The following is a 14963-nucleotide window of genomic DNA, read 5'->3' as shown; positions in this document are numbered from 1 at the left end:
CTAAAATTTCTCTCTTTCTTTATTGTTTTTTTTACAAAATAAAATCACATCCTGCAGGAATAGGTAAGTTTTATTCAGTTAGCCACTTATATATTTTAGGGTGGGCAATTAATGTGTTAATAACACTATAAATGCATTAATATTTTAACGCATACCATGTTGTTTGATGCTGCCTGTGTTTTTTTAATGCTAACCCACCCCTCCCCCACGCTTACCTCTACAGCAGGACTCTTTTCTCCTTCCTCGGAGCTGCCTCAAACTCCTTCTCTCCCCCTGCACGGACAGGCTCTGCAGATACTTGAGCTGCATGGTGCATGAAGTTAGGGCAGGTCTCTTGAGACTTGAAACCGCGAGACTTCCCCAAATTCCTGCACTGCGTGACTCAAGTATCTGCAGAGCCCAATCACTGTGCAGGGCGAGACAAGGAGTTTGAGGCAACGCTGAGTCTGAGCCCTGCTGTACAAGTCAATGTAGGGATTGGGGAAGAGAAACTTGGTGAAGGCTGTTTGAATCTTTATTCTTTAATTCCCAAAATGCTGTGATTTAGCGCACTTAATTGCATGATTAACATTTTTAATGTCATGATTAACATTTTTAATGCTTGTTCACCTCTAATATATTTTTTATATCATTGTACTTATTTCTCTTCTCTGCGATCTGATCATTGTTCATCTTTATTTTAATGCAGATTGGTGGATGGAATTTGGCAGATATACAGGTAACAAACTGATATATAATAATTATACAAAACCATCAAATCCACTAATGTGTCCTTTGACTGTGATTTCGCTTTACAGACACCTACAGCCAGTGTTAGGGATCATTTTCACCCCTGTGATAGAGAAGACAATGTGTGTTTCCCCTGATCAGGGTCAGGGAGTGATCCCTCTGGTTCAGACCTGGCAAGTTTCCCACATTCATTGGGAGACTCCAGTTTATCTCCGAAACTTCCACGAGTGAATGCCTCCCACTCAGCAGTCTGTGGCAGTCCCAGGACTTTTCAGTAAATGGCCTTTTCTCATTGCCTCCAAAATTTGCTTGCAAAATGGAATAAACATATTTAATCTGATGACCAGATTAAGACAAGAACTGTTTCCATCTGAATAATACAATATAGTTTGCTTCTGGAAATGGCCACCAAGCATCCAGGGGGTGAGTTACAAGCTACAGGTACCAATTGTAAGAGAAAGAAACATGTGATGTGTCTTAGTGACAAAATAGTTGTCTTAGATAAGCTTCATTCCAGCATATCTGTTTCTGCCTTTGGCCACAAGCTAAATTTTAATGAATCAACAATCTGATCCATCCAGCAAAAAAAGGAAGAGATTCAGTGGTCTGTTCGTGAAGCAGAACCAGAAAGTTCCAAAACTACATCTGTGCTTCATGATGAGTCAGTAGAAAAGATGGAAAAGTGGTTAAATTTGTGGATTATGCAAATGGTTGATTAAAAAAAAGCACTGTGGACAGCATTGCTGTGAGGATGAAACCAAACAGATTTATAAACACATCACCCAGGGTCAGGAAAGCGTGAAACACTTTTCTGCTAGTTCTGGCTGTCTTGTGTTGGGGTCTGCACCCACCTTAGCCAAACCCCAACTGGTTACTGCTAGAACACCCAGGTTCTTCGATTTGTTTCTTACGCTAATACACTAATAAAACAAATAGTACTTACTCACTCAGAAGTGAAATAAAAAGAAAAGTTTATTCTGGAAACAAGTAAATTGTAGCTCAAGCAGAGCCTTATAGCAAGTCTGAAATACAGAAAAGAAATTATTAGACTTCCTTGGGTCCACTCCAGTTCACTGCCCTGGAAACAAGGAAGCCCAACCTACATAGATTTCCCTCATTTTTATACAATTGATTTAGTACATGTCATACAATAATCCGGAAACTAATTGCCATCTTAGCACATCCCACTAACCAATCATCTACTTTCCTAATCCAACACATCTGACTTCTGTTCTATTAATATCGCATATCCATACTATATATCAGCTGACCTTGTGGTTAAGCTAGCAGACTGTTCCCAATTTCCCCTTTTCACTATCCAGATACAATGTGGTTTCAAACTGTATGAAACACAGGAAGTCTTGACCCAATAATTAATACAGATCTAAATATCCATTAATGTTATCTTAATTACATTGGACCATTCTATATGCATGTACTTATCTTCTAAAACCTTGTAACAAAGTTCACAATCAATAATTTCTTAAGCTGCCTGGTACAGTATCTTGCCCATGACACAACCTTAACACTGGTCAGCAAAAATATAGAAAAAAATAGGGTTTTTTTTTCCATTCTTGTGACACACTCTCTCATCCAGATCTTGTATAACTGTCTCTCAGCCACTCACATCTGTCTCAGTAAAAAGGTCCACTTCCCCTTCTCCCATTGCTTGCCCAACAAATCACACTAAATGAATAAACATGTTTTGGGGTCCATTTAGTTAGGAGTGTGGGTCACATGGGTGTCCTTGCACGATTTCAAAAGGTCTGATCTAGCTAGCAAGGATTGAAATCAGCACAAAAACTAATTAGGGGGATGAAATAAATTTTACAGGTAACCCTTGTTTTATTATCCAGAGGAGTGCCCTGAAAATACGAACATTAGGGGTCCTGACCCCCCCCCCCCCCCCAAGTTCCCCACATCTCCTCCTCTCTCTAGCAAAAAAGCCATAACAGTTCCGTTCTTCTGGGATAGGGTGTGGTGGAGGGGAGAAGTGAAGGACAGGGTGCGAGGAGAGAGAAGGACCTGCCAACAAGGGTAGGAAAAAAGAGAAAAAATAAAGTGGGTCATTGAGAAGAACATGAGAGAATGGATACAAGATATCAAACAAAGGTACCAGGTTGGGCTTCATCATAGATGAACAAATCTTATAGGCAATCTGGGTTTATATCCTAAAACTAACTATAAATATACTTGGAATCAAAAAATTCAAAAAGAAAAGAAATGTATACTGGCTGTTGACCTTCTTCATCACGATACTTAAGACCATTGTATGGCTGTACAACTAAGATTATGGGGACAACAAAAAGAAGTTAGGTGTTCAATAAACCATCGTGAATGCCGAGAATGGACTGTACATCCAAATTTAAATCAAAATAATTTTTGTAATCAACAGACTGGTCTCAGCCTCCATCTGGTGCAGTGGGATGTGTCCTCTTCTGGAATAGGATAACAACACTGAACCTGTGGGATGGGACAGATTGAGCCAGTCTGGGTTTTACTTCCATTGCTTTCAATGGAAGCAAAACCCGGACTAGCTCAATGTGTCCTCCTTTCTCTGGAGCCATATGGTAACCCTGGGGTGGGGAGAAGAAGATGTGCTGGACCTGGGGTGGGGGAAATGGAGATATTTATTTTATTTTTTATTTTAGTTACATTTGTACCCCGCACTTTTCCACTCATGGCAGGCTCAATGCGGCTTACATGGGGCAATGGAGGGTTAAGTGACTTGCCCAGAGTCACAAGGAGCTGCCTGTGCCTGAAGTGGGAATCAAACTCAGTTCCTCAGTTACCCAGGACCAAAGTCCACCACCCTAAAGGCCACTCCTCCACTGTTGCTACTATTTGAGATTCTACATGGAATGTTGCTATTCCACTATTCCATGTAGAAGTTGGCCCTTGCAGCTCACCAATGTGGCCGCGCAGGCTTCTGATTCTGTGAGTCTGATGTCCTGCACGTACATTCCACTAGCAACATTCCATGTAGAAGTCGGCCCTTGCAGATCACCAATGTGGCGCACGTACGTGCAGGACGTCAGACTCACAGAAACAGAAGCCTGCGCAGCCTTCTACATGGAATGTTGCTAGTGGAATAGCAACGTTCCATGTAGAATCTCCAATAGTAGCAACATTCCATGTAGAATCTCCAATAGTATCTATTTTATTTTTGTTACATTTGCACCCTGCGCTTTCCCACTCATGGCAGGCTCAATGCGGCTTACATGGGGCAATGGAGGGTTAAGTGACTTGCCCAGAGTCACAAGGAGCTGCCTGTGCCTGAAGTGGGAATCGAACTCAGTTCCTCAGGACCAGAGTCCACCACCCTAACCACTAGGCCACTCCTCCACTTGATGGGGGGGGGGGGGGGATGCACCTTTACTGGTGTTATATAGTCAGAGCTCTTTTTTTTAAATTCAATATTTTGGGTGGAAGAACAGTAGATGGAAGAAGTTATTTTTATTACTCAGATTTTTTGTTTGTTTGTTTCAAGCCACTCAGGGGTCGATATTCAAAGCAATTTAACTGGCCAAAAATGACTCCTGGCCAGTTAAATAATTTCTTTGTGCTAAGCAGTAATTTTCAGGTCTGCTAAGGTGTCCCTACAATCAGCCCCTCCAAATGACACACTGATTACAATTTATAAGAAATTACTACTTTACCTGTGAAAGGTTATTCATATACTTCCTCTGTGTACATCCATATGTTGCACAAGACGGCATGTTTGAGAATATAAGTGAGATTAAATAAAAATTCCACCAAGAATAAAGAATGACAAGAAGGATGCAGCAGCTCATATTTGCTTGCTTTGTTTTGAGAGTACGGGGATGACGGCTGAGTGGGGGAAGGGAAACATAGATTAACCTAATTGGCTTCAACGTTTTGACGTCATCCCATCTCCTGTTTTTATCCAACCTCCTTGGTATGAATAGACTCGTTCTAATAGGGTACACTGAAAAGCTGATATCCAATAAGATGAGTCAAATCTATGAGGCAGGAAGGTGAAAAAGAGTAGTTACTCACCTGTAACAGGTTTTCTCCGAAGACAGCAGGCAATATATTCTCACTGATGGGGTGACGTCAAGTCGGCCCGGAGGACTTTCCAGCAAAGTCCATGACAAAGTCTAAAATGTCCCCCGTCGCGCGGGCGGATGCAGTGCGCATGCGCGCGTCCACTTTCCCGCCCGCCGCGCGGGCACATTCCTCAGTTAATTACAAGAATTAGAGGAATACAACTCCAAAGGGGAGGTGGGAGGGTTGTGAGAATATATTGCCTGCTGTCTTCGGAGAACACCTGTTACAGGTGAGTAACTACTCTTTCTCCAAAGACAAGCAGGCCAATATTTTCACTGATGGGGTATCCCTAGCCCCCAGGCTCACTCAACACAACAAAGAATGGTCAATTGGGTCCCGCAACGGCGAGGACAAAAAACAAAATTGACCTGAAACCAAATTCAACTAACTGAGAGTGCAGCCTGGAACAGAATAAACATGGGCCTAGGGGGGTGGAGTTGGATTCTAAACCCCAAACAGACTCTGCAGCACCGACTGCCCAAACCGACTGTCGCGTCGGCTATGCTGTTGAAGGCAGTAATGTGATGTGAATGTGTGGATCGAAGCCCACGTCGCAGCTTTGCAAATCTCTTCTATGGTGGCTGACTTTAGATGAGCCACCGACGCAGCCATGGCTCTAACATTATGAGCCGTGACATGACCGTCCAAAGTCAGCCCGGCTTGGGCGTAAGAGAAGGAAATGCAATCTGCTAGCCAATTAGAGATGGTGCGTTTTCCGACAGCAACTCCCCTCTTGTTGGGATTAAAAGAAACAAACAGATGGGCGGACTTTCTGAAGGGGCGCGTCCGCTCCACGTAACAGGCCAGTGCTCTTTTACAGTCCAAAGTGTGCAACTTGCTTTCGCCCGGGCTCAAGTGAGGAGGGGGAAAAAATGTTGGCAAGACAATTGACTGGTTCAGATGGAACTCCGACACCACCTTCGGTAGAAACTTTGGGTGGGTGCGGAGAACTACTCTGTCATGATGAAAGACAAGGAATGGTGCATGAACTACCAGGGCTTGAAGCTCACTGACCCTACGAGCTGAAGTAACAGCCACCAAGAAAATGACCTTCAAGGTCAAGTACTTCAGATGGCAGGAATCCAGTGGCTCGAAAGGAGTTGTCATCAGCTGGGTGAGAACGACATTGAGATCCCATGGCACTGGAGGAGGTTTGATAGGGGGCTTTGACAAAAACAAACCTCTCATGAAACGCATGACTAAAGGCTGTCCAGACATCGGCAAGCCATCAACATGTGCATGATAAGCACTGATAGCGCTAAGGTGAACTTTGACCGAGTTAGTCTTAAGACCAGACTCGGATAAATGCAGCAGGTACTCAAGCAAGGTCTGTGCAGGACAAGAGAAAGGATCTAAACCGTTACTTTCACACCAGACGGCAAACCTCCTCCATTTAAAAGAGTAACACTTATGTGTGGAATCTTTCCTGGAAGCAAACAGAACTCTGGAGACACCCTCAGAGAGACCAAAGGAGGCAACCTCTATGCTCGCAACATCCAGGCCGTGAGAGCTAGAGACCGGAGGTTGGGATGTAGAAGCGCCCCCTCGTTCTGAGTAATGAGGGTCGGAAAACAATCCAATCTCCATGGCTCTTCTGACGAAAGTTCCAGAAGAAGAGGAAACCATATCTGGCGGGGCCAAAAAGGCGCTATCAGAATCATGGTTCCCTGGTCCTGCTTGAGTTTCAGGAGAGTCTTCCCCACTAAAGGGATGGGAGGATAAGCGTACAGGAGTCCTGTTCCCCAAAAAAGGAGGAAGGCATCCGATGCTAGTCTGCCGTGGGCCTGGAGTCTGGAACAGAATTGAGGAACCTTGTGAGTGTCCTGGGAAGCAAAAAGATCTATCGACGGAGTTCCCCAAACTCGAAAGATCTTTTTGGCAATAGTCATGTTCAAGGACCACTCGTGAGGCCGCATAACTCTGCTCAGTCTGTCGGCCAGACCATTGTTTACACCGGCTAGATAAGTGGCTTGGAGAAACATTCCGTTTTGATAGGCCCATAGCCACATCTGCACGGCCTCCTGGCACAGGGGACGGGATCCGGTACCCCCTTGCTTGTTGGTGTAATACATTGCCACTTGATTGTCTGTCTGAATGAGAACAATTTTGTTGGCTAGCCGATCTCTGAATGCCTTCAGAGCGTTCCAGATCGCTCGCAATTCCAGGAGGTTGATCTGGAGATGCTTCTCCTGAAGAGACCAAGCTCCTTGAGTGTGAAGCCCATCTACATGCGCTCCCCACCCGAGGAGGGATGCATCCGTCGTCAGCACTTTTTGAGGCTGAGGAATTTGGAATGGGCGTCCCAAGACCAGATTGGATCGAATGGTCCACCAACTGAGGGAATTTCGAAAATTGGTGGACAGCCGGACAACATCCTCTAGATTCCCTGTGGCTTGAAACCACTGAGAAGCTAGGGTCCATTGAGCCGATCTCATGTGTAGACGTGCCATGGGTGTCACATGAACTGTGGAGGCCATGTGGCCAAGCAATCTCAACATCTGCCGAGCTGTGACCTGCTGAGATGCTTGCACTTTGGACACCAGAGACAGAAGTCTGTCTGCCCTGGGTCCTGGGAGATAAGCACAAGCTGTCTGTGTGCACAACAGAGCTCCTATGAATTCCAATTTTTGCACAGGGACGAGATGGGACTTGGGGTAATTGATGACAAAGCCCAGCATCTCTAGCACCTGAATAGTCATCCGCATAGACTGCAAAGTTTCTTGCGGGGAGGTGTTCTTCACCAGCCAATCGTCCAGATAAGGGAACACATGCACTCCCAGTCTGCGTAGCGACGCTGCCACAACGGCCAGGCACTTTGTAAAAACCCTGGGTGCAGACGCCAAGCCAAAAGGCAAAACACAGTACTGAAAGTGCTGTGTTCCCAGCCGAAACCGAAGATACTTCCTGTGGGCTGGAAGTATCGGTATGTGAGTGTAAGCATCCTTCAAGTCCAGAGAGCATAGCCAATCGTTTTTCTGAATCATGGGAAGAAGAGTGCCCAGGGAAAGCATCCTGAACTTTTCTTTGACCAGATATTTGTTCAGGGCCCTTAGGTCTAGGATGGGACACATCCCCCCTGTTTTCTTTTCCACAAGGAAATACCTGGAATAGAATCCCAGCCCTTCCTGCCCTGGTGGTACGGGCTCGACCGCATTGGCGCTGAGAAGGGCGGAGAGTTCCTCTGCAAGTATCTGCTTGTGGTAGGAGCTGAAAGACTGAGCTCCTGGTGGGCAATTTGGAGGTTTGGAAATCAAATTGAGGGTGTACCCGCACCGGACTATTTGAAGAACCCACTGGTCGGAGGTTACGAGAGGCCACCTTTGGTGAAAAAATTTTAACCTCCCCCCGACCGGCAGATCGTTCGGCACAGGTACTTTGACTTCGGCTATGCTCTGCTGGAGCCAGTCAAAAACCCGTCCCTGGTTTTTGCTGGGGAGCTGCAGGGGGCTGCTTCGGTGCCCGCTGCTGACGAGAGCGAGCGGGCTGGGGTCGAGCCTGAACCGGCTGACGGGAATAAGGAGTGTACCTGCGATTTCTAGAAGCGAAGGGAGCACTCCTCTTTCCCTTAAAAGACTTCCTAGCAGTGGAAGTGGTTGCAGAAGGCGCCCGGCGGGAGAGAGAATCCATAGCGTTGTCACGCTGGTAGAGATGATCAATCATCTCTTCAACCTTCTCTCCAAAAAGGTGATCCCCCCGGCATGGGATATCTGCTATTTTCCGCTGAGTTCTTTCCTCCAGGTTAGAGGCACGCAGCCATGAGAGCCTGCGCATCGCTATACCTTGAGCGGAAAAGCGAGATGTCACATCGCAAGTGTCAAAAATGCCCCTGGACAGGAACTTGCGACACGCCTTCTGCTGCCTGATCACTTGGCGAAAGGGTTCAGCTTTCTCCTCAGGGAGTGTATCTACTAAACTCTCAAGTTGCCTCACAGAGTTCCGTAAATGCACACTCGTGAAGAGTTGGTAAGACTGGATTTTGGAAGCGAGCAGACCAGCCTGATACGCCTTCCTCCCAAAAGAGTCCAGAGTTGCATATTCTCGCCCCGGGGGCGCCGAGGAGAAATTTCTGGAACTCTTGGCTCTCCTGAGGGCAGAATCCACCACCGCTGAATCATGAGGCAATTGGGTCTGCATGAGACTGGGTTCCCCGTGGATCCTATATTGGGACTCAGCTTTTTTAGGGACGGTTGGGCTTGAAAAAGGCTTCTCCCAGTTCCTCAGCATAAGTTCCTTAAGAGTCTCATGAAAAGGAACTGTGGCAGAAGATGAAGGTGGAGATGGATAGTCCAGAACCTCAAGCATTTTGGCTCTGGGCTCGTCCACAATTTCCACGGGGAAGGGGATGGCCTCAGACATCTCCCGAACAAAAGATGTAAAAGACAAGCTCTCGGGAGGAGACAGCTGCCTTTGTGGCGAGGGAGTGGAGTCAGATGGAATGCCTTGAGAATCCTCGCCAGAGAACTCCCCATGCATTCCTTCATCATCCTCGGATGAGGTATCATCAGATGGGGCTAAAAGCTCAGACAGAGCCGCCCGAATCTGAGCCCGTCTCGACGAAGAGGCTTGATGGCCTCTATGATGGTGCCGAGAAGTTGATGGTCCCTGAGGCTCCGGGGAAGCTTCCTGCTCCGATGCCTCGGGAGAGTCAACTTGGGAAGTCAAAGGCACCGGCACCGGAGACGGCACCGGTGAGACAGACCTCACCACAGGCTGAAGGCCTGATGCAGGAACATCCGGCATCGGCAATGTCGACACCTTCGACGCCGTCGGCACCGGTGCCTCTGAAAACATCGACACCGGTCCCGTCGACGCCGTCGGCACCGACAACCTCGATGCCGACTGCCACTGCTGCATCATGTTCAAGAAAAATGGGAACATGGCCTGCATACTCTCATCCAGAGCTGGCGTCGGAAAAGGCTGCGGGGTCGGTTGAGGTGCCAGAGGCAAAGTCTGCTGAGGTTGGGGAGTGGGGACTCGGCTGCCAGCGACCCCACGCGTCGGAACCTCAGTAATAGAGGGAGAGCGATCCTCTCGGCACCGACGCTTCTCGGGCATCGAGTGCATCGATGACCCGGAGCTCCCGGTGCCGTGTCTCGAAGGAGATCGACGACGATGCTTCTTGGCCTTCGCCCGACGCATGTCATCGAGACTCCTCGGCACCGGAGAGGAGGACGTGGAATCCACACGTCTCCTCGGGGCCGGGTCCGACGCAGGGCGGTCCCGGGGGGCCTGTACAGCAGGAGGCGCCGAGGCGGGTGGAGACCCACTCGATGCATCACTGCTCCCAGCGTGCATGGGTCTAAAGGCAGCCTGTCCCCTGTCTCCCGGTGCCGACGCCTCCTTCGACGTCGACTTCGACGACGCCGGCCTCGAAGACATCATCCTCGACGGCACCGACTTCACCGGCACCGACTTGCCCGGCGCCGGTTTGGAGGGCGCCGACTTAGACGACGTCGACGGCGAAGCACCGGGCCCAAAAGTCTTCTCTCTCTGGGCGTCTCGAGAGAGTAGTGTCCGCTTCTTCATGGCGAGACACAATTTACAACTCTCTGAGCGGTGGTCCGGCCCAAGGCACTGAATACACCACGAGTGTGTATCAGTGCCAGAGATGGCCCGATGGCAGCGGGCACAAGGCTTGAAGCCGCTGGGCGTCTTCGTTGACATCTCGGGAAAAATTGTCCCTGCCAAATCAAAAGACGCGATTGTGTCTATAAAAAGATGACACAAAAGAATCAAAGAAAAAAACGGGAAAAAATAACCCGATCGAGCGATTTAAATAAAATCGCAGGCTAAAAGAAAGGAAACTTAATAAACGAAAAACTTCTAAAATTAACTATAAAGGATACTTCCTTTTGATGAATCTTCACCTCCGGGCACAGGAGGAACACGAAGACGAAGGTCGAGCTCCGTGTCACCTCAGACGCGGAGAAGAAAAAACTGAGGAATGTGCCCGCGCGGCGGGCGGGAAAGTGGACGCGCGCATGCGCACTGCATCCGCCCGCGCGACGGGGGACATTTTAGACTTTGTCATGGACTTTGCTGGAAAGTCCTCCGGGCCGACGTGACGTCACCCCATCAGTGAGAATATTGGCCTGCTTGTCTTTGGAGAATAGTCAATAGCAGAGCTCCTGTCATAGAAAAAGTGATTGACTGGAAAACCAGCAAATGAGGGTTAGAGGTAGGTGCAGGAGCAGCCAATGAAGGTTAGAGCTCTGTGTGTGAGGAGCCAATGGGTTAGTGGTGGGTGTGTGATAAGCTAATGAGAAGTGTTTGCTCATGTTTATTAATGTGTCTTCTCTCTGCAGTAAATGTGACTCTGGATCCTGAAACTGCTTATCCTAATCTCGTCCTGTCTGAAGATGGGAAAAGTGTCAGAAGTGGAAACACAGGACAGAATGTGCCGGACACTCCTCAGAGATTTGATGATTATTTCTGTGTGCTGGGGAGAGAGGGCTTCACCTCAGGGAGACATTACTGGGAGGTGGAGGTGGGGGATGTGAGTTACTGGACATTGGGAGTGTGTAAAGACTCTGTGAGGAGGAAGGGGGGGATCACACTGTCACCTGGGGAAGGATTCTGGACAGTGAAGCTGTGGTATAGGCAGATATGCAGGGCCCTCACCTCCCCTTGGACCCAGCTCCCCCTAAGTGAGTTCCCCAGGGCAGTGGGGATTCTGCTGGACTATGAGGCAGGAAAGGTCTCGTTTTATGATGCAGAGAATAAATCTCATCTCTTCACCTTCACCGATACCTTCACAGGGAAACTCCGACCTTTCTTTGGGACTAATTCTGAATTTCCTTTGAGAATCCGCCAGTTACCAGCCTGGAATTAAACAGCAGGATTCAGGATTCTCTCTCTCTCTGCTTGAGAATTTGTAGTTATGTTATCAAACTCTTATATACAAATAAATCTGGGAAGCTCTGCTGCTCTTCCTTATGATTTCATAAAATCCAGCTTCTGTCCTGATTTATTTCTTGAGGGCCCCTTTTACTAGGCCACGTGATTTTTGGTGTGAGTCCACTACGCATGTCTGGAAAATATTTTATTTTTCGACGCGCGTAGCAGATGCACACCAAGTGGCATCTGACGCCCAAATTTTTACCGCTAGGTCTATGGCTGGTGGTAAGGTCTGAGACCCAAAATGGACGCACGGAAATTTTGATTTTGCCGCACGTCCATTTTCGGCAAAAATTTCAAAAAGGCATTTTTTTCTAGGCACGCTGAAAAATAATTCTGCACATGGCCAAAACCCACGCCTACACTACCGCAGTCCACTTTTTACTGCAGATTAGTAAAAGGACCCCTTAATCTGAAGTCTCTGGCAGGATTGTGAGAGGTGGAAGATTGTTCAGATTTGTGTTAAACATGTTCAAATCGATCACTGCCACAGAAATATTAAAGTTTGAGGATTTCTTTCTTTCCTGTAAAGATGGAAACCAGAAAACTTTCACAGTTTAAAATATGAAATTATCTATATAATAATTTGTACCTCAAGATTCTCTGGCTATCTGAGTTCGTAACATCCTGACATTAGCTCTCCTCCAGCGTTCCCTTCCCTCTCACGGTCCCACCCTCGCGTAAAGACCAAACGTGTCAGAGGAGGGTGGGACACTGAGAGGGAAGGGAACACTGGAGGTGAGCTGACATCAGGATGTTACGAACCCTAGTGAGGGTAACGGAATGCTGGAGGCGACGTGAACTCAACCTGCCTGCACGGATCGCTGGAGGCGACACGAGACCAACCTGCCTGCCGCCGCTGCGATCTGAGGTAAGATGGATGGCTTACAGGCAGGGTGGCAGGAAGGACAGAGTCACTGGCCATGTAGGGGAGAATCACTGCACATGGATGGGAGGGCAGGGCTGTGCCAACACGATGAGGTGGGGTAAGCACAGCAGGGGGGCACCTGCCTTCAAGGGCGCCGTAGGCTCACTTGCAAAATCTTTCACCTGAAGTTGGGATTCTCCCGTCTCCCCTGCCCTCCCCTTTTCAAGTCATGACAAACCAGAAGTGAAAGCAGCGCAGCAGTATTCACTGAGGCAGGCAGGCTCTGCAAGTGGGAGGTGGGACTGGTAGTTGGGAGGTGAGGATAGTGCTGGGCAGACTTATACAGTCTGTGCCAGAGCTGGTGGTGGGAGGCGGGACTGGTAGTTGGGAGGCGGGACTAGTGCTGGGCAGACTTATACGGTCTGTGCCGGGGCTGGTGGTTGGGAGGCGGGACTAGTGCTGGCAGACTTATACGGTCTGTGCCAGAGCTGGTGGTGGGAGGTGGGACTGGTAGTTGGGAGGCGGGGATAGTGCTGGCCAGACTTATACGGTCTGTGCCAGAGCTGGTGGTGGGAGGCGGGGATAGTGCTGGGCAGACTTATAGGGTCTGTGCCAGAGCTGGTGGTGGGAGGCGGGGTTGGTGATTGGGAGGCGGGAATAGTGCTGGGCAGACTTATACGGTCTGTGCCAGAGCCAGTGGTTGGGAGGCGGGGATAGTGCTGGGCAGACTTATACGGTCTGTGCCAGAGCTGGTGGTGGGAGGCGGGGTTGGTGGTTGGGAGGCGGGGATAGTGCTGGGCAGACTTATACGGTCTGTGCCAGAGCCGGTGGTGGGAGGCAGGGTTGGTGGTTGGGAGGCGAGGATAGTGCTGGGCAGACTTATACGGTCTGTGCCAGAGCCGGTGGTGGGAGGTGGGGCGGGTGGTTGGGAGGCGGAGATAGTGCTGGGCAGACTTATACGGTGTTATGGGTTGGTAGTTAGAAGGAAGACCAGATTCTGTTGGTGGCTATTCCTGTATGTGTGCCTGACTGTTTTTTGTAAATATCTTGATGGTTGATTTTTAATTTGAGGACTCCTCTGATTTTAACTATTTTTTGTTCAAAAAAAGTAGCCAGTTGCTCTCCTGTTGGTGGAGACTCTGTGGTTGTGGTTATTTCTTTTGTGGAAATTAGGCTTTTTATCAGATTGAAAAGTTTACTGGTATTAAGGAAATTAGTACCGATTATTTTGTTATAGTATTGAGTTTTTGCAATTTTGATCTCATTTTTATTTGTTTTGATGGCAATTTTCCAAGTTAATTTGCTTTCGTTTGGCTTGTCTGTAGCCCATTTTCTTTCCAGTTTTCTACATTTTCTTTTCAAAAGAAGGATCTATTGATTAAACCAAGGTGAAATTTTCTGGGTTGGTTTGGATGTAAGTTTGAGGGGAGCTCACGTTATTTAAGACATTTTCGCATAGGTCATCCCATTTAATCATGAAGTTGTTGTCTGCTGGAGGAAGAGCAGGATTTTTCAAGACGTTAGACCAGAAGGTTGTGGCATTTATATTTCCTCTAGTTTTTGAGGAGTTGTAGTACTTTTATTTTTCATTGATTTTGTATTTTCCCTCCAATAAAGGGAGAACTCGAGTTTACTGTGATTGAACCAGGGAGTTTGAGTCCAAGTATGGTTACTTAGATGAAAGTTGTTGTTGTTGTTGTTTGCAAATTTATAGGCTAAAAGGTCAAACCCCAACTGTTCCTGTAAAGCAGTTCCCCAAAAAAGGGTTCAAAATCCCAACAGTTCATGTAAAGCAGTTTCCACAGGGTTCAAAATCACCACCCACTGGGCCAGCACTATCTTCCAGGCACCTCTTCCCCATTGGACCCTCCAGGAAAAACAGTTTCTCAGCTTCCCTTTGGAGAAAACCATCTTCTTCCTTTTTTCACCCAGCTCCCAACTGCTGCTTTATTTCACCTTTTAGTTTAGCTAGAGCTGAGGTATCCATCGGCTCCTCCTCTTTCCTCTCCCTTTTCTGCTCCTTGCCAGTCCATGGGTTCCTCCCCACACCCCTCTCCCAGCTGCCCCTCCTTTCCTTGATTGGACAGATTCAGGACCTCCTCCCCTAGTTCTCTGTGTGAGGGTTGTCCAATTCCCCGCTCTTGTCCTTCTCTCAACCTCCTCTGGGGGCTGATGGGAATGGAAGTCCCTGCTGCGATGGTATGCCTCCCTCCGGGGCTGCTAGGAAACGTAGTTCTGCATTCTAGATTGCGCTCGTCTTGGGGACTGGTGGAAGTTGTAATCTTTCTCCTTTCTCCTCTTCTCTGGGGAATAGGATCTGCTCCATTCTCTAGCCCTGTCTTCCCTCCTACCCCCCTCATATTCCTTACACTGTTGATGTTGATGTTACTGATATTTT

At 48.0% G+C, this 14963-nt stretch overlaps 1 protein-coding gene across 1 annotated transcript in view; it reads left to right on the top strand.

Moving 5' to 3' along the window:
* Positions 1 to 11632, top strand: part of LOC115468204 (E3 ubiquitin-protein ligase TRIM39-like) — a 47669-nt gene extending 36037 nt beyond the window's left edge. The window contains exons 6-7 of the mRNA XM_030199741.1: positions 689 to 718; positions 11106 to 11632. Coding sequence (XP_030055601.1) covers positions 689 to 718; positions 11106 to 11632 — 557 coding nt within the window. The remainder of the gene's footprint in view (positions 1 to 688; positions 719 to 11105) is intronic.
* The last annotated feature ends 3331 nt before the right edge of the window (positions 11633 to 14963 follow it).

This window comes from Microcaecilia unicolor, chromosome 4 (assembly GCF_901765095.1).
Source record: "Microcaecilia unicolor chromosome 4, aMicUni1.1, whole genome shotgun sequence".
Taxonomy (NCBI): domain Eukaryota; kingdom Metazoa; phylum Chordata; class Amphibia; order Gymnophiona; family Siphonopidae; genus Microcaecilia; species Microcaecilia unicolor.
This window is presented reverse-complemented; position numbering and strand designations above follow the sequence as displayed.